Genomic DNA, 26,467 nt, shown 5'->3' with positions numbered 1-26,467 from the left:
TACAGTTCTTTACGGCTTACAACAAGATTGCCCAAACTAGCGTCAAAGTTGGAAAGACTAAACTGCTCCCACTGGTTCTACTCCGTGTACAGGGAGAATATCACAGCAAGGTTTAAACTGATCACTCGTCGGTTGAGCTGAGCGTTGTCGTAATTGCCGAGTTTCACTTCGCTGAGATGACCGGAGATCGCTTTATTAAGCGAACGAGCGTTACTAAGCTCCATGTCGGGGTCATTTGAGCATTTTTCCAAAAATAAAGCTTCTCATCATAAACGAAGACAGCTCAATTGGTGTACTCTGTCCTTGTTTTACCTCTTAAGTAAAATTTCTGCCTTCCTAGCAAATATAATGTCATTTATCGAAGCATTCGCTAGGTTGAGAATTTGTGCATTTCGCTACGTGATTAAGCTTACCGGTTTGTTGGAAAATCTTGTTATTTTGGTACACGTTACACTTCTGTTGTTAACAATGACCTCCAGGCAGCTATGTTTCCATTGCGTTTCCATTGCGTTCGTCTGAGTCACAGGGAACGTTTAATTAGAGTCACATGTTTCGAAATTCCAAATCAAAAATTTGAAATTCAGCTTGCCGTGCATCTGTTCTCTGATAAAGCACGCTGTTTCAACCAATCAGAGCGCATGTCATATGGAAACTTCATTATAAGATATATGTGTTGTATTGCATTGTATTGCATGCCATAATAGCCATTCCATATTCCCTTTTTGAGACGCGCCAGCAGGGAATCATGGTAGTTGTATTGATCATCTTCGATTGCATATTTGTTTTGATGAATACAACTACCATGGTTCCTGCAAGCGCATCTCATTAAGGGAATAGAACATGGTAAGTTATTGTATTGTATTGTACATGGATAAAACAAACATGCAATGGTGTACGACGTTTGCAGACCGCAAACTACATTTAGGCCTAAATAGTGTTTTGGTGAGCCTAAAAATCACTCTGATTAACCTAAATTTCACTATGGCTACCCTGACTATCGATTAATCAGCCTAGCTTGAATAGCGCTCAGGGTAGCCTGTTTACTGTTAGCTCTCGGTAATGGCAATAAAAATGCGATAATGAATAAAACGTCACAGTCTGCTAATGTCATAGACCCTCCTGCAAATATTTGTCGGTACAGAATATCTTGAAGAGCCATATAGGTTATTTCCAATAATGAAATTCAGAATGAAATAAGTTTTCAAACTGGTATATTCTATTTGATGACACAACTCAACACATTGCTTACCAGCATTTTCACCAAAGAGAATTCATTCCCTTGATTTTTAGTCCACAGACACAGTGGTCACTGGGCCAATCATATCAAACATTGTAGGGCCTGGACTTTCCTCCACATCATTCAGTTTGCCATACAAACAATGAGATGTATTAGTAGAATATCAGATCATTTGTGAAAACCAAAACATTATTTGATTCCGGTTTATCATGGTGTACATAAGCTTAATTTGCTGCGATGTTGGCAAGTAAAACACAGTTAAATAAAAATCGTAAGCATGAAATTTCAGCATCCTCGTTGAAGACGTGATGAGCCAGCCGATCATATTCGCAGACTCAGTCATATTTTCACTGATATAGTTAACAAACAGCTCCAGTAAGTTCAGCAATTCGACTGCAATCAGATCACTGCTCAATGTGACTAGCCATGCCTGGATAACATTTTAATGGCTTGCGTCACCAAAGCAACTCCTGTCAGCTGTCCTGTATCGCCGAGGAGACGCGGGTAGCAACACCTGAACGAAATAACAACGATTAAACAAGGAATTTGTTGGTATGTATGCTTACATTCTCGAGGGCTGTGGAGTTAACTTTCGAAGCATGAAAGTAAACGACAGATCGACTGAGAATTGGAAAATACCTTAAGGTTACCTCGAAAATTGGAAACCAACTGGCGACGGAAAGGTGCGCAAATTATTCGAAACAGAGAGAAAAAAAAAAAAAAAACGGCGGTAACAACACAACATGCAACGATACGCCCAGCAAGTTGTAGCAATATACATACATGTTCATACATACATTTCCGTCGTTTATTAAAGTGTCTCGTCGTTCAAGCGCCATTACGGTACTAAGATACAATATCATTAACATTTATTTCAAAAATTAAAACGAAAAAACTTAAAGATTCATCCCTCCCACATCCCTCTAACACAGCTGACATATCCTTTCAAAGACTGAAACTAAAAATCTTTAAGACTCATAACTTACAATATGTTTTAAAAGACTACCTAAAATACAGAATTATTTATATTATGAATATATTTTCCTATACAATGAGAACTAAGTTGAACATAATTTACAATCTCTTCCACATCCCTCTAACACAGCTGACACATCCTTTTCAAAAATTAAAACTTAAAAACACTAAGATTCATAACTAACAGCATTATTTTAAAACTAACTAAAATACAGAATTAGTATTTACATTATGAATATACTTCTTATACAGTGAGAACTAAGTTGAACAAAATTTGAAAATCTCTCCCACATCGCTCTTACGCAGCTGACATATCCTTTCAAAAACTGAAGATTCAAAACTTACAGCATTTTTTTCTTAAAAAAAAGCTACCTAAAGTACAGAATTATCTAATTATAAATATATTCCTTATACAGTGAGAGCTACGTTAAACATAATTTACAATCTCTCCCGTATCCCTCGAACAGAGCTGACATAACCTTTTTGCGTACTGATGGCTTTAAAAGCTGACAAAGATTTGATGGTCGTTGCCTTTTTAGTTAGTTTCGCCCATAGCGATGGCGATGGCTGTAAGTGTATGACCGCCTTTACTCAAACGCTCAAAACAACAAGTTAAACGAACTCTGCTTCCCATGTACACGAACGACGTGAACCTAGGACGCCATTGCGCCCGTGTTTTTGGTGTTCGGCCTTCCCGATTTAATACGATGACATTACCAAATATAAATAGAACTCGTGACGATTCATTTCTTCGGCAAATCCCGTGGGACCGCCGAAGTTTTACACTCGGAATGATTTAACACGGAACCGTTTTTCAACAGAGATATTGATGTGCGTTAAACACAAAAATAGCAGTTTCAATTTGTCATTGAAAGAGCATTAAACTGTTTCAACGAGGTTTCCAGTTGTTTCTCTCCATATTAAGTAGTGCTTGACATTAGACTTTAGTATAACTCCCGGTCGGATTGAATTCTCAGAAACGTTTAACAACAACAACCTTCCCAGTTTCTTAGGGCCTGTTTACAAGGAGAGAGGGTTACCCTAGAAGGCGGGTTACCCTAGCAAGCGGGTTTCCCTAGCACTCACACATTTCCTCTTTTTTTCTTCATCGTGTTTACAAGGCAGCTAGGGTTACCCAAGTGGGCGGGTTACCCTATCTGCGTGCTAGGGTTACCCTTACAGGCGGGTTATTTTTTCCCTTGTAAACACTCCAGGTCGGGTTTACCTGCCTACTCGGGTTAACTTTCTAATTGTTTCCAGACCCTTTGAGTGTAGCCGCGCATTAAGTTGTCCCGGGTTGTAAGGTTACCCTACCTGTAAAATTTTCCTTGTAAACCCGGGCTATCTTTTGCCCTCCAGCTAGGGTTAACCCGCTTGCTAGGGTAACCGCCCCTCCTTGTAAAACAGACCCTTATTATTCCTTTGTATTTACAGCCGCTTTCACGCGCTCATGAGTTTCTTTGAAAAATTCGAGGTTTCAAAGTCGAATATCGGTCAAAGTAATTTCCTTTCTCTGGCGTTCTTGGAAATTGATTTATCCTGTAATATTTCTAAATCATCCTCCAAACATCGGAGAAAAGAGAAAACGTTGCCAATCAGTATGGACGATCCCGATCCACTGAACACCAATTAACAATTATTTTACTAGCGTGCGTTGGATATGAGATAGTCAACGGGGCGCATAGTGCCTAATTGGCTATAATCATCTCATATCGTATCCAACAAGCGCGAGTGGAATAACTGTTTCATTAAAAACGCCCCCAAAATATAGGAAACTAAACTAAAATAACAACGCCCCAAAAAATTATGAGTATGCTTATTATATTTGTAGAGCATGGTATAATGGGTCATGTACCAAGATGGCTAAGTCAATGAAAACTCTTAAATTGCATTATCCAATGATCCAGTATTCAATAATTAACAATTAGATTATGAGCTCGAGATTTCTATGAGGTGATAGTGTTTTGTTTTAGTAGAATTCTTACTTAAAATTTGAAAAAGAAAACAAACAAAAACCCTCTTAATACAAATTCAATTGCTTATTTTTTATAAGCCCGCTTGTTGCGTTTGAAGAACGCAAACCTAATTTTGACCTGTGGCTTTCTAGAGTTGGTTGCCCTGTGCACGGTTATATGCAGAAAGATCCACATTCCTGTAAGGACACCAAAATGGCCACCTAGGTTGATTTTTGCAAGGGCATGTCACGGCCAGTAAACTGGTACCGTTTAATGTTAAGACATGTGATAAGACATAAGGTGGACATGTGAGCATGTGAGCAGGCCATGTGAGCTTGTCTTTCCGTTGGATCTTTCTTTGACTTCTTTCCATTCAGTCGCCGTAAGCTTAGCTATTATGTGCTCTCAGCGTTAGATTTTGGCGAATTTAAACGCTTCGACGGTAGCATTTATCGAAATCTGAGGTAAGTGTCCTTGTCTATTAACACGACTTGGCTTTGGGATGTTAACCGTGAGAACGGCTACATTTTGACTGCATTTGTTGATTACTTCCAGTCGCGACATATAGCTCAGTCTTTATCCGGTCGAAATTTTATTGTTTGGAATCAGTGGAAGTACTCTGAAGGCAAGATCCAATAGTCTACTTTATTCATCAGGGGAAATACTCCAGTTAGTCGCACGGACTTTGTTTACGATAAAAGAGCGCGCCATTTCAAATGCTAGCTTAAATTTGTGCTTCCGGCTTAGCATAATGTACGCAATTAAATATTCTATGAAACTTGTGAGTCTACAGAAACTGGCGGCGTCACGCAACGTATCAACAAATCGTGACCTCTTCACTTGCATGGACTTTGACACTATGCATATCTCACCGCTAAAACCTCGGTTGCTGCTGAAAAATGTTGATTTTAGCAATAGACAAAGGTTGAAAGTCAGCTAGTGAAATCGTTCATTTAAGGTATTTATATTAAAGTGAGGGCGTCGAACTCACTTTCATAATCTCTGATTACTATTAGTTTACAGAAATATTTTCACGGACGAGTACTATCCATCCGGGTTTTGTCCTCGGACGGGTACTGTGGGCTGATAGTGTCTCTCCGCGGATGAACACTATCGCGTCACGTGATCAATTTAAACCAATAAGAATCGGAGAAAATTTAGTGGTGTTCTATAATAGCTGATAGAATGTACGAGTACCTCAGCCAATCAGATTGCAGCATTTGCATTGGTATACTAGTAAAATTCTACTAATGGCCAATAGTTTACCATAGCTTAGCCAATCAGATTGAAGTATTCGCAATATTTACGACGTATTCTAGTAGAAGTCTACCAAAACTCGATAGAAACACGAAAAATGTTGCTCATGAAGATAACGTAAGGTTCTTGTGATTTAAAAACAGTCGAATTAAACATTCTCCAGTAGCTCGATGCTGCACAAGAGTGTTTGGAACAAAATTACACTTATCATAAAGAGTCTCAAAAACTGGCATAACAAACCCTGTGTGGTCCACTGCTTTTACACCGCGTTTATCTGCAAGCATTCCAACATACACATCGTCCAGTCTATACGGCTTAATCACATCAACTAAAGGAACCACACTCTCGACAACATCATATGACATAACAAAGCCAGCACCACTACAGAAATCTGGATAGTGTGTACCATTGTACTCTTCATAACTGACACGCCATTTTCCACGTCGTAGTACAACCGGATTGTGATGAAGTTTACCCATATAAAGGCCTTTCTTAGGTGTTGTTTTTAACTGTAAGACATCTATTAAACGTTTAGGGTTGACGAACACATCGTCGTCTGCTTTGAGAAGGTAAGAAAACCCACAATATCTGGCTGCCCATTCGAAGGCCATCTGTATCTTCAAACTCTGGTTCCAGTAATGTTCATAATAATCTGCACGAATCATGTCGCCATAGATGCTATCTTCTTTTTTGAGTAAATCTGAATGTGTTTGATTCCTTGTCTGGCCAAGGAGAAAGTATGTCTTCCACTGAGGAACAATGTTGTTATCGGCACCCCATGTTTGACGAATCAAATATCTTCTTTCAAAATTTGCTGGTGCAGACGAAACCAGGATAAGCAGAGGGTAGTGCCGTGCACACACAGTCTTGGTTATCAAAGTAGTTTTGCGCTGGGGCGTTGTTTTCCACGGTTTAAAATCAGGATGAATTGCAGGCTGCGCGGAGGAAGGTTTGGACTTCAAAAGGCCTGAAGTCCATTCTAGAGTAGGCACCACCTTCGATAGAGAGGGAACGCCACTGCCTGAAGAGGGCTTGTCGTCAAAACGCCTGAAAGTCGAGCCCAGGTTAAGAGCTTTAATAAGTCGCGAGCGTGTTTCATGATGATAGAAAGAATCCTTCATGTGAAAGCCACTTAAATACGTTATTAAAGCAACTGCCGTTACTGTAACAAGAGAGAGCTGGATTATCTTGAACTTTATCGAGCCTTGTTGTCTCCTTCGGAGTAAACACGACCAATTCCAAGGAAACAACAGACGTTGTTTTCGCCGATGAAGCATGTTCCCAGTGGGTGAATTGAAATGACTTCACTCCAAGTGCGAGCTTCTTCTACAAAGGAACAAAATTGTGCTGGTTTGATTAAAGATTTAAAACGTCGTAAAAATTTCGAATTTTTTTTAGATTCATATTGTATTTGATTCAAGAGGATAAAGAAAGAAATGTAAAAGAAATATACCCTCCATTAACGCCTATGGCGCCAAAGGCTCGAGCCGCTAGGGAGGTTTGAGGGCACGCCCGAGAGAATTAGACTCCGGGAAATGTCAAAAAGTATTGGAGGGGGGTAGGGGGTAGCATTTGAAAATGTGGTGGATAGAAAACACATGACCCACCTTTCCCATTTGGCACCAAACTCAGTGACCCCCCATAATGAACGGTTGAAAATTACATGATCCACCCCTAATTAAACATGACACTTTTGTTTCAATAATCCAACAAAATGACATTTTGCATATGAACTAGCTTGTGGTGTTATTGACGTTTTAGATTTATTTCTTAACAATAGTGCAACCGTTTCTAAAAGTAATATTATTTCCCATTACTCTTGCAACTTTAAGTCATGTCCGCAATGTATAAACTGTTGTTTTTAGGTCCTCGTAGCTTGATTAAAAATATAACGCAAACAGCAGTGATAAACATTTACTTCAATGCATTTAAATACCGAACTTGATGTTTCGTATCCTAGTCAACATACATTTTCAAAAGTGGCTGTTACGAATTTTCGAAAGCTATTTATATCATAAACATTAGAGGTCTGGAACCTAGATTGAAAATATGATATGCAGCAGTATGTTAACCTGCCTAGACGTCATGAAAAGTAACAGATAGTACGTAAAACAACAACTGCTCACTATTATGACTCTGACATTTAGTGAAGGCTTAAGCTCTTGACTGAACAGTCTCCTTAATTCTGCAATAAAAGTCAGTTTTGCTAAAATGCTAAAACGCTAAGATGTCAAAATGATCCCATTTAATGTCGTGACCACTGGTTTTTACATGATTAGCAACGGCTGATGAATGGCCTTGAATTGTTGATTTTTTCTGTCATGGAGTCTTCGTTTTGTTTTTTCAACGTAAAATTCGTTACAGTCCCAACAAACGGCTTTATGTCGACTAGCACATGAAACGTCAAGTACTGTTTTTTTTTTGTAAAAAAAACTGCGTTGGAAGACAATGCTTATCACAGGTGTTTGTGTTGTATTTATTTTTTTCCAGTGTTGTTCCTATGGAACAGTGATCCATTTAGAAAAAAGCTGTAGTGAGTCCTGGGACTCACACAGCCAGCAAATTCAAGAGTGTGAGTCCCAGACCCATGAACACGAGTCCCGTACCCTTGCCGATAAATAGCATGTAGACATAAGTTGGCTAAAATTAACAAAATTCATTGTGGTTGCCTTTACCACATGGTACAATACAGCAATGAAGTAAAACACGAAAAAAATCTCGTGCATGTATTATAAGTTAAGTTTCATATAAAGACACAAAAGAGGGCTAACAGTTATTTGTTAATACGTACAAAATTTTAATGCATGTGTGGCCAACTGTTTTAGTAGTTCAAGACTTTGATTATTTGTTACAAAATAGGATGACCCACCCCCATGAGTAGCTGAAAACTGTATGACCCACTCCTTACCGAAGGCTTAAAAACTGATGACCCACCCCTCCATAATACTTTTTGACCTTTTCCTTAGTAGCTTATATTGTTTACATGTCAATGTTCGGGATAATTGTTAGTAAGTTCAATAGAAGAGTCTACAGACTGTCAAGCCAACCGAAAATTTTTTTTCTCGATTTTCGGAGCCGGTTGGCACATGCGTGTATGGTCGCTACGTGCCTGATTTTAACACGAACAGTGATCCGTACGCGACATTTGTGAGGGGAATAATTTAAACCCTTAAGGACTCGGAGTTCACGAGAGCAATCGCTTGGAAAGGAAAAGAACAGCGTGCAAAACAGAGCATAACCTTTTAAACCCTTGACGGTGACAATGGTTTTCACAAACTGTTTTAAAATAACAGTTACCAAACATAAATTATATCTTGCATGACAGCCTTGGGGATAATTGTCAGTAGGTTAAATGGGAGAGTCTACGGACTGTAAAGCCAGCTGCTTTGTTTATTAAAGGCGCTTTTCCATAGTAAAAAAAAAATATATGTTATTTGCCGGCGGAGAGGTCCGTATGGTGAAAAACTGTGACTGAGGTCTTGAAAATGGTCACTGAGGACGTAGCATTTCTATAGACTGTCAATCTAGCCCATTTGTTTATTAAAGACACTTTCAACCAGTAAATAAACCGGTTGGTACGTGCGTATATGGTCGCTACTATCCTGATTTTAACGCGAGCAGTTCAATCCGTGGGCGTTACTGTTGGTGAGAAATAATCTTTACCCTTAAAGAATTCGCGACACCAATCGTTCGGACAGGAAAAGAACTGCGTGCAAAATAGAGCGTAACCTTTTCTTTCACCTTTTCTTTGTAGACACTTGGCTGCAGGTTGGTTTTCTGTGTGTCAAAATATATTACACTGTACAAAATGGTCCGTACAAGGACCCTTCCTCAGGTCGTAGACATTCAGCGTATCTATCCGTATAAGACAAATATAAGGATGAGGCAGAATGTATAAGGTCCGCATAATGATAAGTATATTTCAGGGTTGGCCAAGGAAAATACCAGGATCTTACACACTTGTGGCAGGATTCCTTATATGTCAGCATACATGCCAGTATACGTGATGTATACTGAGGAAAAAAGGACTACTGGAAGGTCTGTGGACGGTGTGTATACGGAATCTTACAGTTGTGGTAGGGCTCCTTCTAGTTCAGGCCACATGTCAGTATAGTGTGTGTATACTGGGAGAATGAAGGGGTATACTGAATGTGGTGTCGAAGGAATATGTGCTGATTTCGTATATTTCGTGGATAATGACCCTGGTTTTTAGCTAGAATGAAATTTGTTTGCGGGACTCTCAGTGGCAGTGGCAACATTTTTATCGTTTTCTTCTCTGCTATTTTTTGTCTTCATCATTTACAAATTAAAACCTGCTTGATTTCTATCTTAAACTCAACCAAGTGGAAGCTGTCTCGTGCTTCTCTAACACGTACTTTCCAAATGGAGTACGTAAATAAAATTTACGTAAAATGTCCTCTGACGGCATCCGTCTAATAGAAACACAAGGTTAACATGCGGGTTAAGAGTTCCCTTTTCCTTCGCCTCCGTAGCCACGAGTACTTGAAGTTTCTTGACTTGAAATGACTCTCTTCACAAGTTGTCCTGAGAACAGCATTTTGCAGACTGTAATTTAAGTCCTTTGGGATAAAATGTACTTTCAGTTAAGTACGTTTAGAGCACATTTCTGTGTAATCTCCTATACTAAAAACGGTTTGAGGATGTGTATAATTTCAGCAAGGTTTAATGATTTCGAGAGCATGCTCTTGCAAGTAGATAAAAACATCAAGATCATCAAGCTTCCCTTGCTTACATGAAACTAAGGCTACAGCTTACCTGAACATGGTTAACGTTTTCAGAAGTCATGATTTCTATTCCAGATAGGTTGTTCAAAGTCATAATAGCGTGTTGTATAGACCAAAGAGGAAGACTATCCATCTCCCGGTGACTGAAAAACGTTCTTTGTGGCACGATGCCGTGTTCAGTTCCAAAGTGAGTTCCAAAGGAAAGCGAAGACGGCTCGATCGATTGCCGCACATAGTGTTCGCTAAATGGAGTTTCCTTCGTCTTATGTTTCTTCAAATTCCACTTCTTACCGTTTGCAGAATTACCCAATTAAGATCCCTTGCCTCAAAAACTAAGGTAAGTTCTAACCGACAACGAAATAAAAAAGTAAACCGTCTTCAACGAATCTGCACGCCTTTCAAATGTGGCGGTAAACCGGCAAAATCAAAGAAATTGGGTCACGTACGCCATGTATGGGTACACATTTGGTCTTCCCTTGGCAAAGCCGCTGACACTCATTGTTCTGTGAGCCCAAAACGAACTAGAATCAGAAACTGATCAAGCGTATCATATTTAGGTCTCCGATCTCATTAGTAATCATGGGCTGCATGTAATCGCTCTAGCACTTCATCCTGTCGATTCCTGGGTCTGTTTTTCTTTTACGAACGCGTTTTACCTCGATACATAGAGATGAGATCAAACGAAGCATTATTCAGATTATTGATCGATACGTTCAGGTGATCTTAAATACCGTTGAGAAATTAAAGAAGCGTAAATGAAAGATGCGTGATTAAGGTTACCGTAAACCTTCGCGGGTGTCCTTAGCGCGAAAAAATATTACCGCGCTGTCTTAAAGACAACCACTACAAATTATATATCAATGCAAAGGTTATAGAATGCTCTATTCGATAAAAATGGTTTTGCCTCAATTTTTTTTAATCATAAGGCGAGCGCGACCTAAAAGCGCGAAACGACCGACGTTCCATTGAGCGAATTTATCGGGTATTCAGATTTTCAGATTTTATTAATTGACACTATTTACAGACATATTTCACTATCGCACACTATTACAAAAAATTCATTAATTAAAAATAAGGAAAATATAATAATAATAAAACCAAAACAAAATGTGCTCAGTGACCAAAGAAGCATATGCTATCGTGTTGGTCACTGACACGTATCAAACTCGACCGCATCAACAAAGCTACTGCATTATATCATTCACGAGGCATCAATCATCAAAACCGTGTGAGGTTTTGTCGATATTCCTATTGGTTGTTTTGGAAAATTTCTGTCAAGTTTGATGTCCAAAAATACAGCGACACGTTTTACGACGAAAGCCATCGCAGGAGATCAATTTTGAAAAACGCAAATCCCCCACACGGTTTTGATGATTGTGCCTCGTGAATGATATAATGCAGTAGCTTTGTTGATGCGATCGAGTTTGATACCCGATAAACTCGCTCAATGGAACGTCGGTCGTTTCGCGCTTTTAGGTCGCGCTCGCCTTATGATTAAAAAAAATTGAGGCAAAACCATTTTTATCGAATAGAGCATTCTATAACCTTTGCATTGATATATAATTTGTAGTGGCTGTCTTTAAGACAGCGCGGTGATATTTTTTTCGCTAAGGACACCCGCGAAGGTTTACGGTAACCTTAAGTCTGTAAAGAGGCGTCGTTTTAGCGTCATACCCGGTTACGCACTATAATAATACCTTATAAGGCAATCCATAAAGAATGCTGATATCTTTACGCAACGTGTAAAAGAGCGTACAGATGAGTTAATGATACCTTTACGCGATTCATAAAGAGGCGTAAAGAAGCCTTATTGATATCTTTACGCGCAAAGGATCGTACAGATGCGTTATGGATATCTTTACGCAATGCGTAAAGAAGCGTTGAAATATGTTATTGATGTATTCACGCAATGCGCAAAGAAGCGTATAAATGTGTTATGACTATCTTTCGTTAATGATACCTGTGCGAAATCCGCAAGGAAGGGTAAAAATGTGTTAATACTGATACCACCGGCGTTTATAACTGTTTATCTAACTTAAAGCTTACTTTACACACCCTTTACACGCCGATAAGTTCGCTAAGTAAGTTCTTCTCACTGCGTGAAAGCTAAAATATTCTAGAGTATTCTAGACTCGAATATGTGATTGTGACGCAATAGAATCCTGGAGTATTCAAGCCCCACACAACACGTGACGTACACCTGGAATATTCGTGTCGAATATGGTGGAATACGCTTCGTTCATAATCGTTCGAGGATTTTCATTAAAGTATACCACACATCTGTCGTACTCCTAGAGTATGATGGCGAACCCTTTGTAAAAAGAACTTTATAAAAGAAGGTAACAGTTCGGGTGCATAGCATTCTCCTGGAAGCAAAATTTAGACTATGAATTCAAAGTATGTGCGATCTGCGCGTGTATACGTTTAACCTCGAATACGTGATCTTGACGCCAAAGCTATAGAATTCTAGAGTATTCATGGCGTGTACAACCGTGACGTGGACCTGGAAAATTCTTATCGAATACGGGCATACGGCAGGAGCACGACCGTGTGTTCGTTCGTTGACCAGAACAATTGTACTTTTTTGGTTCATGTTGTCGGCGCAGCGCATTTGTTTTGCTTGAGTCACGAAATTTACACACTTTGTTGTTACTTCGAATTCCCCTCATTCGGTTTTGACCGACGTTTTCGGGATAATCACTACAAAGCGATTTCTCTTTGTGTGACCCGTCTCGTCTGAAGTGGTTAACACAGCACGAAACCGCAAATAGGACACTAAGGGATACGTAAAGTTCCGCAAAGTTAAACTGACTAGAGACATGTAAAGCTGCGCAAAGTTTGGTAGTAAGAGGAATCAAGTTCGTTTCGGAGAAGTTTTGGTGTATTCAGTGGAGAAAGTCCCGAGACCTTCAGACAAATATCTTTGCTCTGTGGGATGAGTTTAAATCCGGAGCCCGCAGGGCAACGAAACTCCTAAATAACGGCCCATTAGTATCCCCCAACTAGTGGACTAATGCAAATCCTGCATTTTGATTGGCTACGCTACTAGGGGACTATTAGTAATAGTCATCGAGTAGCGAAATTGGCGCCATCGAGCGTGACGCTTTCTTTCGTTTTATTCCCAAATAAATATTTCTTCAACTTGCATTTGCTAACTTTATTATTACCTTTTCTGTCCGACTAGTTGGGTGATACTAAAACAATTAGACCCTTCGCCCTCAAGGGCCACGGGTCAATAGCCCATTCGGCTTCGCCTCCTGGACTATTGACCCGTAGCCCGCAAGGGCTACGGGTCTAATTGCGTTCGACGAAGTGGAACGCAAACCTAATTTTGACCTGTGGCTTTTCAGAGTTAATCTCCCAGTGCACGGTTCTAGGCTGAAAAAAACCACATTCCTGTAAGGACACCAAAATGGCCACCCCGCTTGATTTTTGCAGGGGCATGTCACGGCCAGTAAACTGGTACCGTTTAATGCTACAATGTAAGACATGTGATAAGACATGTGGCGAACATGTGAGTATGTGAGCAGGCCGTGTGAGCTCGTCTTTCCGATGGATCTTTTTTTGACTTCTTTCCATTCAGTCGCCGTACGCCTCGCTATTATGTGCTCTCGGCGTTAGATTTTGGCGAATTTAAACGCTTCGACGGCAGCATTTATCGCAATCTGAGGAAATTGTCATTGTTTATTAACACGACTTGGCTTTGGGATGATAACCGCGGGAACAGCTACATTTTGATTACATTTGTTGATTAGTTCCAGTCGTGACAGATAGCTCAGTCTTTATCCGGTCGAAATTTTATTGTTTACTCTGAAGGAAAGATCCATGAGACTACTTTATTCATCAGGGGAAATATTCGAATTAGTCGCGAAACGAGCACGCGACTGCAAATGCTAGCTTAGAATAATGTTCGTAATTTAAATATTCTATGAAACTTGAGAGACTACAGAAACTGGCAGCGTCACGCAGCGTATCAACAAATCGTGACCTCTTCACTAGCATGGACTTTGACACTATGCATATCTGACTGTAAAACCTCGGTTGCTGCTGAAAAATGTTGATTTTAGCAATAGACAAAGGTTGAAAATCAGCTAGTGAAATCATTTATTTACGATATATAATTATATGTTAAAGTGAGAGCGTCGAACGCACTCTCATAATCTCTGATTGCTACTAGTTGTTAAATAGCTTCCTCAGTCGACTCCCTGCCATCATATCAACATTGCAGTTACGCTTGAACAAGAAATCACAAAACGTATTACGAAGACGAAAACACTTTAATCAAATTTTTTCCTCGAGGTTACTTTTGAAACGAAATTGACTTTAAATGTGTTTCGAAACGACTTGTAACGAAATGAGAGAAACGACCTACATCAGCATTCTGAGTGTCCGACCTTCAACAAGCACGGATCAGCGGTTTTCCACATTAGATACCAGGTTCTCTCGGTTCTCGCGCTATCTTTTGGCGTCCTTTTTGAAAGGTGTGAAATGATGAAGCTTGCATCGATCTCTTGGTCCTTTTTCGCTGTTTAAAAACTCTACTTTGGCGGACAAAATTCAGTTTACCTTCGCTTCTTCTTTGTGCACGATTTCAAGCAGTTTTTGGTGGTATGCAGCTGGTGAAAACATCGATACATACGGAGGTACGAGTCGACAACAACAGGTAAAACGTAAGCCATCGTTGTCTTCCCGGGTTGTCTTGTACGTACGAGTAAGTTAAGCTTAAGTTTCCAGGGTAAAGTTCAGTTGTAATGTTTGCATAAGAGGTATAGAATTACCTCTGGTTGTAAATATTTCTTTATCAAGCAGAAGTTATACATTGGAAGTTAATGTAACCTTGATTTCAAGAGGGACAGCAATGGGAATGATGGTGAATTAAACCATTAAATCAAACTACTGTGTAAAATTTACTGATTGATTTATTATGATATGTTCCTTAGTACTGCAAGCTTGATTTGAGGTTTCCCAGTGTGGATTTACACATAAACTTAACTAACCTTTTATGCGTATTGTATTTTAATCATAGGATGAAGTAAAATTGGTAATGCCTTACATGTATGTATAATCCCTGGCCTCCTTATTTGAAGCAAAAAAGGAAAACCTGTGAGGACGAACCCTGGCTTACAAGATACATGTATGTATTTATGACTATTTAGGGTGCCATGGAGACTTTTTAAGATTTATTTTTGTAAGAGCTTTGGAAAAATTATATTGGCAAGTAAATTTTGGCATTTCACTAGTCAGTCTCAATATATTTTATATATAAACAAGGTGATTTGCGGATCTGTTTTCAGAGTGCTCAGTAGTAAACTAGAGCGTGATTATAACAGATGACAAACTGAGCAACTGTAGATCTGACTTGACATTTTATCACTATTTAGTTTCGTAGTACACAACTTGTGTGCAGCACTCGTGAGATAAAATTGCCGAATGCGAATTTACATCATTACACTGATTTGAAATACACACGCAACCGTTGGAAATATGATAGCTACAATAAGTGAACGCTTTTACAAAGAAAAAAGGAAAATTGGAAATTATAGATAAACACTGTTACTATTGTGTAACAACGGAAGCTTTAACAGTTAAAATTTAGCATTTTTCAAGAAGAATTTGTTTGCATGTCTACATGAAGTTATCAGTTCATTCCATTTATTCAGAGAGGCTAACTCAGGTTTACAAAGCTTGCTTTAAAATCTTTCAAGTGACTTTGAACTTTGATTTATTGTCAAAGTCACTTGGAGGCTGCCCAATATAACCCCGCTTCAAATCGATGTAACCTATGCCTCTGGGAGAAGTACTTTATTATTTGTAAACCTGAGTTAGCCTCTCTGAACAGAATGAACTGATTAGATAACTTCATGTAGACATGCAAACAAATTCCTCCTGAAAAATGTTAAATGTTAAATTTTAAATCTTCTCTTGTATTTCAGTAATAACAGAGTTTATTCCTAATTTCCAACTTTCCTTTGTTTTGTAAAAGCATTCACTTATTGTAGCTATCACATTTCCAGTGGTCGCTTGTGTATTTCAAATCAGTGCAATGATGTAAATTCCCATTTGGCAATTTTATCTGATGAGTACTGCACACAAGTTGTGTAGTACGAAACTAAATAGTAATAAAATGTCAAGTCAAATCTACATTTGATTAGTTCGTCATCTGTTATTTTATATATACATTATATTAAGGTACATGTAAACCCTGTTTCATTGATGACCACTACAAATTTCAAGACAATTTGCTATAGTAATGTCAAACTACAATGAAACTTTGATATAATGAAGTGCCAAGGAATTGGCAAAGTATGTTCACTATAACAGGGTTTGTATCAAGGTTCTTTTCTGTATAGTCTACTATTACTGGGGCCATGAAAATCATTTGTTATACTGAGGACCTTGTTATATAGAGGCTCGTTAAATCGAGATTCCACTGTACTAACCATATTCCTTCCAAAGGTAAATATTGAAAATTGAGTGTTATTACTCGTTTAGGCTATTAGCCTAAGGAGGAATTTGTTTGCATGTCTACATGAAGTTATCTAATCAGTTCATTCTGTTTGTTCAGAGTGGCTATTAGCCACTCATTTCAGGTCAAGAGCTGAAAATTCAGAACAATATTGAATTTGATACTCAAATTTTGATTGGATTAATTAATGCATAAAAAGTTTGCACCATATCTGGCAAAAAATGAAAGGCTTCTAGAGCTCTCCTGCCTTTGTCAATGCAAAATGAAACATAATCTGTAACCTTGAACATTGTTGCTTGAATGGTTTTTAATGTTTTTAAGCCCACAAACTCTGGCCCTCACATCCTTTCATACTTTATTTGCACTGGAAACTTGATTAATGTGCAACTCAACTCTCTCTTCTCTCAAAGGCATCTTAAGTATGTTTTTGCATGCAGTAGAAACTCAGGTGCTTACAGTGTAGCTTTCCAAATGTGACTGTAAAACCTTTTGGTCATCAATCCTGTCAACACTTAGTGTTGATCTCAGGTCTTGGTTTGAATTTTCAGCTCTTTGTCTTGAGGTTACCCTATATCTTTCAGTGTCTTGCACCCACACCATTTAGCATGTCTAATTAAAGCCAATAAAGCTGGCTATCAATCTACACGTACATGTATACCAAGAATTTTGAAATAAAATGAATTGTCAAATTTTTCAGGGTTTCTCCATGCGAGCATCCAAATCACTTTTTGAAAGCTCAGTCAAAGTGAGTCTGCCTCAAATTTTGGACAGTAGCTAGTTTATCATCCATGTCTGTTAATTTTTATTTTGAAATATTTTTTCTCTGAGAGTGATTTTTGAATGATCACTCCACCATTCTTTAATCCTGTTTTGGAAATGTTCTGTAACTTTTTACTGCAATTGAATATGGCAACACGCAAGCAATTTTTTTCGTGTTTTGTGTCCAGAAACCGAGAAACAAATTAACAAGAAACAAAGTTCGCTTTGACTTGTACATGTAGCTTTCAAAATGTGATAATAATAATAATGATTTGCATGCCAGCACTAAAATGTCTAGAAAAATGTGGCAATTCATTTTATTTGAAAGTCCTTGGTATAGTTTGATAGCCAGCTCTATAAGTTTTAATTTGATATGGGGTTTACATACAGTGTCTACAGATTAAATCAGATGCACTACATCCCTTTTGTGTGAGACACCTCTAAAGGTATATGGTAATGTTAAGAGGGTTCCAATTGTTGAACCAAACAATAATCATGTTAGAGTGGTTTTCAATTGAGTGTCGTAAAACCAAAACCAAAGCCAATTACTTACCGATTAGACTTCTCAGCTAATCTCGAACTGTAGTAAAACCAAAACCAAAACCAAAGTAATTGTCTAATTATTACTTTCGACACTCAACTGAAAACCGCTCTAAATATGCAAAGCAGCAATTCATTAATTCATCCTTAATTCTCTTTCGCAACATAGCAGCATCTGGTTCTAAAGTTTGCATACAAAATGTAAGTGTTTTTTAGACTGCTTCTTAGATGGTTCCTTCTGCTTTTTCATAATATAGCAGCATCTAGTTAGAAAGTTGCATGCAAAATGTTATAGAAGTGGTTTTTTAGACTTTGCTTCTCAAATGCCTCATTGTGCCTTTTCATAACACAGCAGCATCTGGTTATAAAGTTTGCAAAAAAAAATGTTATGGTGTTTTTTAAAGACTTTGCTTCTCAGATGCTTATGCTTTTTCATAACAAAGCAGCATATAGATATAAAGTAAAAGCATACAAAATGTTATAGTGTTTTTTTAGGTTTTGCTTCTCAGATGGTTCCTTATACTTTTTCACAACATAGGGTCTTGGCAATGTAAATTCTTCCATAGTTTGATGAAAATAAACATACACGAACAAGTAACAGCATAAGTTTTATTATTTCAGTATAAATAAAGTATTATTTGAAATGAAATGAAGATGTCATAAGGGCAGTTGTTTACGTTTTGTTGGGATAACATGCATGTTGTCCTGATAATTTTCTTTCTTTTGGGTGGGTTTTGTTAGGAATCCAAAGGAATTTAAAAGTGTGTTACACTCGGCAGTTTGAACACAGTTTGGGGGATATACAAGCTTTGGTATGGGTCCTCAGTACTTCACGTTGGCGTCAGTATTCAATCACGAATACGTTTCATACTTTACATGAGTCTCGTGTTCCAGTCGAACACCAGAACACTTGAAGTGTGTCGTTTAGAATACCTTGAAACCTCACGTATGCCTCAGTATTCAAACATGAAAACGTTTCATACTTCGCACGAGTCTCGTGTCCCAGTCGAACACCACAGAACACTTGAAGTGTGTCGTTTAGAATACCTTAAAACCTCACGTATGCCTCAGTATTCAAACATGAACACGTTTCATACTTCGCATGAGTCTCGTGTTCCAGTCGCACGCTTCGAAACACTAGCGTGTTGTCGGACCGAACTACGCGGTAGCGTATATTACCTGCATAAAACCCGTTCTTGACGACGCAATACATCTTTGGCTGTGAAAAATGTGACATAACTTTCGTATTCATAGCGTGCGATTCTCGAAAATTAGAGCATACTTGACGTATTCATTAGTATTCGAAGACCTTCACGTCAGAAGAGGCGTCGTGCATCGCTTGTTCCAGTTGCAAACTCTCGAACAACTGAGAGTGCAGGAGTACCCAACGACAGTTTCGAAGAAAATCCACCATACAGTGTGCTTAACATTACCCGAGTGTCGCTACGTCAATCTTGTTTAATATTTAACTTTCCTGGGAAAAAAAATACCCGCTCTTCACCGCCAGCAAGCATGATTTTGAAGTTATCGGACTCCCAGCCAGCGCTCGACGTTGAGGTCGTCAACGAGCCAGCATGCTTTAAATTTGTCACCTAGCTAGCCAGCATAAAAAAAGTTTGCCGAAAGTTTGCCAGCATGTTCGAGTATACCATTTTTTGCCAGCCAGCGAGCGAGTAATTTCAATATACCATAGCAAGGTACATTTCCTTAAAACTATTTATATAACAACGGATTTAGTATTGCGTACCCTGAACGCAAAAAAATACGTTCGTGGTTTCATTTTTACTTTTGAGTGGAAAGGTTTCGTAACACTCAAAAGATTACACTTACCATACAACAGTAAACCAAGAGGGGGAAAGATAAAATGTGCTTACAGTGTTCTGATTATCCTTGAGGGATCCAAGCTTCACTCTGAAAATAAATCGTGAATTCCTTCCAAAAGAAGAGTGAAGTATAAACAATGTCCATTCCGTTAACAGACGTAATCTAGATATTCAGTTAATGAAGATCTATTGTTGTTATTACAAGTACAACAAGCAACCTATCAGTTGTTTCAAACGCTTACATACGACAAACTTTCACATTCATTTCATTTCCCAGAGTTATTGTTCCAAAAAGTCAACGAACCTCCATGCAAAGAACTAAAAAACTGTTTAGCTCATGAAGTAAAAGCAAAACAAGATTACAAAGCCCTCACTAGGCTTTGGCTACCAAGTGTCTGTCATTTTTATAATCAAATAAACCTACGAAACAAACAGATGTCAGCTACCTTTATCAGTATAACATTTCCTTGGCGAAATAGCAAATCCTCGCAAAAGATTCAATACAGAAGCCGGAAGGATTTGCAGCAAAAGCAATCGCAAGTTGTTCGTAAGGTGATCACCGCAAAAGACTCACGACGGAAACCGCAAGGATTCGCAGCAAAAGCAAGCGTTAGTCGTTCATCAGGTGCTCGGCGCAAAGGACTCACGACAGAAGCCGCAAGGATTCGCAGCAAAAGCAATCGTTACTTGTTCGTAAGGCGATCACCGCAAAAGACTCACGACAGAAGCCGCAAGGATTCGCAGCAAAAGCAATCGTTAGTAGTTCGTAAAGCGATCACCACAAAAGACTCACGACAGAAGCCGCAAGGATTCGCAGCAAAAGCAATCGTTAGTAGTTCGTAAAGCGATCACCGCAAAAGACTCACTACAGAAGCCGCAAGGATTCGCAGCAAAAGCAAGCGTTGGTTCGTCAGGCGATCACCGCAAAAGACTCACTACAGAAGCCGCAAGGATTCGCAGCAAAAGTAATCGTTAGTAACTGTTGTTCGTAAGGCGATCACCGCAAAAGACTCACGACAGAAGCCGCAAGGATTCGCAGCAAAAGTAATCGTTAGTAACTGTTGTTCGTAAGGCGATCACCGCAAAAGACTCACGACAGAAGCCGCCAGGATTCGCAGCAAAAGGAATCGTTATTCGTTCGTCAGGCGATCACCGCAAAAGACTCACGACAGAAGCCGCAAGGATTCGCAGCAAAAGTAATCGTTAGTAACTGTTGTTCGTAAGGCGATCACCGCAAAAGACTCACGACAGAAGCCGCAAGGATTCGCAGCAAAAGTAATCGTTAGTAACTGTTGTTCGTAAGGCGATCACCGCAAAAGACTCACGACAGAAGCCGCAAGGATTCGCAGCAAAAGTAATCGTTAGTAACTGTTGTTCGTAAGGCGATCACCGCAAAAGACTCACGACAGAAGCCGCAAGGATTCGCAGCAAAAGCAACCGTTGGTCATTCGTAAGGCGATCACCGCAAAAGACTCACGACAGAAGCCACAAGGATTCGCAGCAAAAGCAAGCGTTAGTAACTGTTGTTCGTAAGGCGATCACCGCAAAAGACTCACGACAGAAGCCGCAAGGATTCGCAGCAAAAGCAATCGTTAGTCGTTCGTAAGGCGATCACCGCAAAAGACTCACGACAGAAGCCGCCAGGATTCGTAGCAAAAGCAATCTTTAGTCGTTCGTAAGGCGATCACCGCAAAAGACTCACGACAGAAGCCGCCAGGATTCGCAGCAAAAGCAATCGTTAGTCGTTCGTAAGGCGACCACCGCAAAAGACTCACGACAGAAGCCGCCAGGATTCGCGGCAAAAGCAAGCGTTGGTCGTTCGTAAGGCGATCACCGCAAAAGACTCACGACAGAAGCCGCCAGGATTCGCAGCAAAAGCAATCGTTAGTCGTTCGTAAGGCGATCACCGCAAAAGACTCACGACAGAAGCCGCCAGGATTCGCAGCAAAAGCAATCGTTAGTCGTTCGTAAGGCGACCACCGCAAAAGACTCACGACAGAAGCCGCCAGGATTCGCGGCAAAAGCAAGCGTTGGTCGTTCGTAAGGCGATCACCGCAAAAGACTCACGACAGAAGCCGCAAGGATTCGCAGCAAAAGCAATCATTAGTCGTTCGTAAGGCGATCACCGCAAAAGACTCACGACAGAAGTCGGAATGATTCGGAGCAAAAGGAATCGTTAGTTGCTCATAACTGAAGCGACTAGCTTTGTCTTAGTAGTCGTGAGCCGTGATTTTCCAAAACGTTCTTTTTTTTATATATTCCGTGAAGCGTAAAATGCCAATATTATATCAGTTTTCGTGAATTGTGAAAAGGCCTTTTTATTTTCCGTGAAACGTGATCTATACCCCCAATCACCCATTCTACTAGTCGACGAACTGAAACGACTTTTGCAATTTTGTGTGGTTCCTGTGCACGTACTGGGTGCACAGACCTTGTCAAAGCGTCTAATTACGAATACAACCTCTTTTGTTTGCGGTCATGTCTTAAGGCTCTGTCAAGTTTCTCATGGGTCAACTTATCTCCTGACGTTCCAAAGGTCATTTGCGGCTTCTCGTTTTGAACATGATCAGTGTGATCTCGGATCATAAATCCTGACCTGGATCACCCCAAAGGAATTCGCCCCATTGGCCTTGTGTTAAGCGAGTGAACATGCCGAAAAAAAAAAAGGGAGTTTTCGCCTTTACGCCCGCCCAATACCACGGGCGACAGATGCCTGCCAAATAATCTGGCAAAATTATTATCCAGACGTGCGCTCTTTGGTCAAAGAATTTTAAACTGGCAGAAGTGTCCACTTCGATATACAGTTCATCGATAAATCATTCATTACACGGCTCCAGTTGATTCACGGCACTAGCGTGCAGATTGAAACCGTTGCCTCAACTGGTAGGTCAACGACGAGTTCAAATGAAAGCTGTTTTGGATCGCGTTTATTACCGGAAATTCACTTGCTTGGCGCAATCAAACACATCGCGCGTTATGCTCGTCAAATTGTACTTTTGCAATATTTTCCGGACACTTGCTTAGTAGTTTGCTTTTCACAATTCTAAAACAGTGTTTTCAAAATGACAAACGATCGCGAGTTCTGTAATCCTTCGCTGATTTCTGTCTTCTTTAGGCTTCGAAAGATCCTCCGGTTCCTAGTACGGAAATTCAATTATTACATGATTACACGCAGAACCTACAAGTCCAACCAGCTAGCTTTGGGTCCGGACGCACTGGACTGACAAAATTTGTTTGGCCCTTCCAAAAATCTCGACAAAATTTGTCTCTGCCAAATTTTTAATTTGTCAAGCGTGGGCGCACTGAATCACAGCAAAATATTTGTTAACCACAAGTGTCAATCACATGGAAATTAACACCATGCTTTGCCGCTTGTTTGTTTGGACCTTTGCCCCTTTTTCTGCTCTCGTCTGCTCTTGAATCCTCAGCTTGGCTGCTTTCAATTTGATTACATGTAGTCGTGAAACTTGCACTTGTACTTGTATTGGGCTCACTCGGGTGGACATACGGATGTACAAATTGAGCAGAGCTTGGTCCTGGAGATGCAGCTGGAACGTTAACGTAGACTTGGGAACCGTAATAGTTGTACTGTGCGAACGGATCGTCATGGAGCATACCGAGGTACGAATCTTCCATGTTTATCGTTTGATTGCCGCGCAAATATAAATTTAATTTTGGCGGGCTTCGGACTGAAATACTCCGACTAAAAATAGAGATCAAATTTTCTTGATTGACATTTTCCTTCAAATCATGGCGTGTAAATTGACAAATCTGTCAGATTTCACGCCTGACAAAAATTTATCCTGCTCCGAGGCAGGACGACGGCGTCTTTGAAGTTTGGTAAGCCTTGACAAAATTTGGTAGATGACGCACTTGTCTCAGGGAATTGATGACAGATTTTTTCGCAAAATAAACAAAAATTTGCCCAGTGCGTCCGGGCCCTTTGTGAAACACAATTAAAGGCGACAAATGATATAGTTTTGCTCAAAGAAAGCCGCACGGAAAGACGAAAGTTGTTTCCTTCTCAACTACAAACTGAAGGAAAGTTTAAGAAGGTAAAATCTTGAGTTCTTTTAACTGACAAAGATTTTAATAACATAGACGATTTTAACATTTTACTTATTATGCCAATAAAATACATTGCATGATTTAACTACAGTTTCCGGTGAGCAACGCGCGACAGTCCCTTGCATTCAATGTACCCAATAAGACTGAAAAAGAAGGCAAACAATTGACCCTCGTCGTCCGGCAACTTTCGGAAAACTCTATCATGCAAAGTTGCACTGATTTAAAGCAAAACAAAAGTGCCATGAGCGGGAGGCGTTGATTGTATGATACAATGATCCCTTTATCTTAGCATCAGAGAGGATAGTTGCATGTCCAACAATGCAGTCCGAGCTAGCGCATATAAACAAATACGCCTACCCTTTATCCAGCTGCTTTGTCCCTTTGGTAAGTCCTTTTCTCAGCGGAACTTAGGTCGGGCAGATGTCTTCCCTTAGTCTCTTTTCTTTTTTCTCTCCAGCCTTTGAAATGACTCAGAATGCCTGCAAATGTAAATTAACTCCCGGCAATCTTGAATCGCCGATACATTAATAAGTTTAGGGTCTCAAAATAAAAGCATTTCTCTCAAAGAGACAGCAAACAGTGTGGAATGAATTCACCCGACGGCCATTTCCGGTGAGCAACGCGCGATAGTCCCTTGTTTTCCAGAGGACAAACATTAACTCGTTATGCTGGTACTGAACCACGATGAAGGCATTTAATGTACCCAATAAGACTGAAAAAGAGGGCAAACCATTGTCCTTCGTCTTCCGGCAACCTTCGGGAAATTTTCGATTAAGCAAATTTGCAGATTTATAGCAACCCAAAAATGTTATGAGCGAAACGATGAGTGTATGGTACAATGAGATTACTTTACGTGATTACTTTAGCATCAAGAGAGGAAAGTTGACCACCGATGCAGACGACTAGCGCATATAAACAGAACATTATGCCTACCCTTTGTCCAGCTGCTTTGCTTGTCTGCGCCAAGTCCCTTTCACAGCAGATCTCAGATTTGGCAGATCTCGTTTCTTTCCTTTACCAGCGGAGCCCTCGAAATAACTCACAATGACTGCAAAATAGTAATGTAAATGAATACCTTAGAGTCTAGGTTCTTATGCCTCCGATACCTTTTTAAATTTAGTTGTCTATAAATGAAAGAATTAATGCAAAACAGACAGCGAACAGTGTCACTGATTCCAGCACAATGTACCATCACTGTCCCGTGTGCAAGCAAGAGAATTATAGGAATGAATTTACCAACCTTTAAGTTGCTTTCCACTGTTTCTTTATAACTGCTGACTGCTTGCAGCACAATAGCGCCAGTAGCGGTTTTCTGAAGTGACGGCTTCTTAAGGCCTTTGGAACGACAAACGAGCGGAGATCCTGGAGATCGGCCGTGTTCCATTGAAAAAAACGTTTTTAACGGATTCGGCCATTCGAGATACTAGTGTTATTACGTCATTGAAAATGACAGCTGCTGGTGTTATGCAATATTTTACTGGTTGATGAAAAAGATAAACCGCAACAATCTGACAGTGGAGCCATCATTTTCGGGCATGGCATCACGCGCGCGTTGATTTGCATTTTTTTTTTTTTTTTTTTTTTGCAGCGCGTGGCGCTGGGAGTAAGTACGACCGCTTGCGGTTTATCGTCTCGCGTTTTTTACGTCCCAGGGCGGGATTGATTGCTTTCTCGAAAAAGTCACAGCCAGAAGAAACAGAAAAGTCACTCTTTTACCAGCTAGGGACAGTGTTTTAAATAAGGTTTTAGCAAGCCAGACGCTGAAAGAAAATCCCAGCCAGTAAATAATCTAATGCTAATATTTCCCAGCCAGCGTAATTGCAGCCTGTAGAGCGGGTTTTCTGTCGAGCGGCTGCGTCGGTAGTCTCCTCCGCAGCCGTGACATCCCAAAAAACGGCTGCGGAGGAGACTACTCCGTCGGGTACTCCTGAGAGTATTCGAAAATGTTCGAGTCATAAATGATCGCGATATCTTCGAAGAACATCTAATGCGACATTAATCTACCAAAACGTGGCGCGTATGATTTATCGAACACTTCGAGTCATTCACGAGTATTAAATTTGAATACGGAAAAACAGGCCGGATTCCTCTAGAATATTCCAGGTGTATTTCGAGTCAGCCGTAATCGAATACGTCAGAATATTGCGGCATACGCGGCGTGCGCCGATCCGTATTCGAGCGAATTCGGGCCCGAATATTTGGCTTTTCGCGTAGTGGATCTCTACGAAGCACTCATTATCACGGGGTATGATTTTTCACAACAGCACTATTTTCAGCAGTGGGGGCTTTCGTTTCCTTCATTTATGATACAAAATAACAAACGATTTGAATTTACTGTGTCAACTCATATAAGGTTCCCTTACACTAGGTATAAGGTAATCTCCACAAGACAGTATACATTAGAATAAGGATATAGACGTATACTGATAATTACACAGACCTTACACGTATACTTCAGTATACCTTTCCGTACACTTAACTATACGGGTCCATTATACCTCCTTATACATGCCATTTCATGCAGTGCATAAGGTAGTCTTAATGCTTGAATTTCGAGAATCAAACAGGCTTTTGGGCTGAATTATTCTCTGCCACTCGCTTAGTGCTACTCCAGAGAAATTAAGACAGTAATCAGTTACAGG

The 26,467-nt window shown here is 39.9% G+C and overlaps 2 protein-coding genes and 1 pseudogene across 2 annotated transcripts in view; 1 reads left to right on the top strand and 2 right to left on the bottom strand.

Moving 5' to 3' along the window:
• The window catches only part of LOC145464749 (beta-1,3-galactosyltransferase 5-like), a 56,167-nt gene extending 49,500 nt beyond the window's left edge, over positions 1–6,667 (bottom strand). Inside the window, exon 1 of the mRNA XM_081448537.1 lies at positions 6,594–6,667. The gene's annotated coding sequence lies outside the window, so the exon portion shown is untranslated. The remainder of the gene's footprint in view (positions 1–6,593) is intronic.
• Positions 2,035–26,467, bottom strand: part of LOC145464750 (beta-1,3-galactosyltransferase 5-like) — a 60,144-nt gene continuing 35,711 nt past the window's right edge. Inside the window, exon 2 of the mRNA XM_081448538.1 lies at positions 2,035–6,731. Coding sequence (XP_081304664.1) covers positions 5,529–6,701 — 1,173 coding nt within the window. The 5' untranslated portion in view covers positions 6,702–6,731 and the 3' untranslated portion in view covers positions 2,035–5,528. The remainder of the gene's footprint in view (positions 6,732–26,467) is intronic.
• On the top strand, positions 20,727–22,954 carry LOC145466195 (uncharacterized; annotated as a pseudogene).

Source organism: Orbicella franksi, chromosome 13 (assembly GCF_964199315.1).
Source record: "Orbicella franksi chromosome 13, jaOrbFran1.1, whole genome shotgun sequence".
Classification (NCBI taxonomy): Eukaryota; Metazoa; Cnidaria; class Anthozoa; order Scleractinia; family Merulinidae; genus Orbicella; species Orbicella franksi.
The sequence above is the reverse complement of the archived record's forward strand: the minus strand, read 5'-3'. Positions and strand labels throughout refer to the sequence as shown.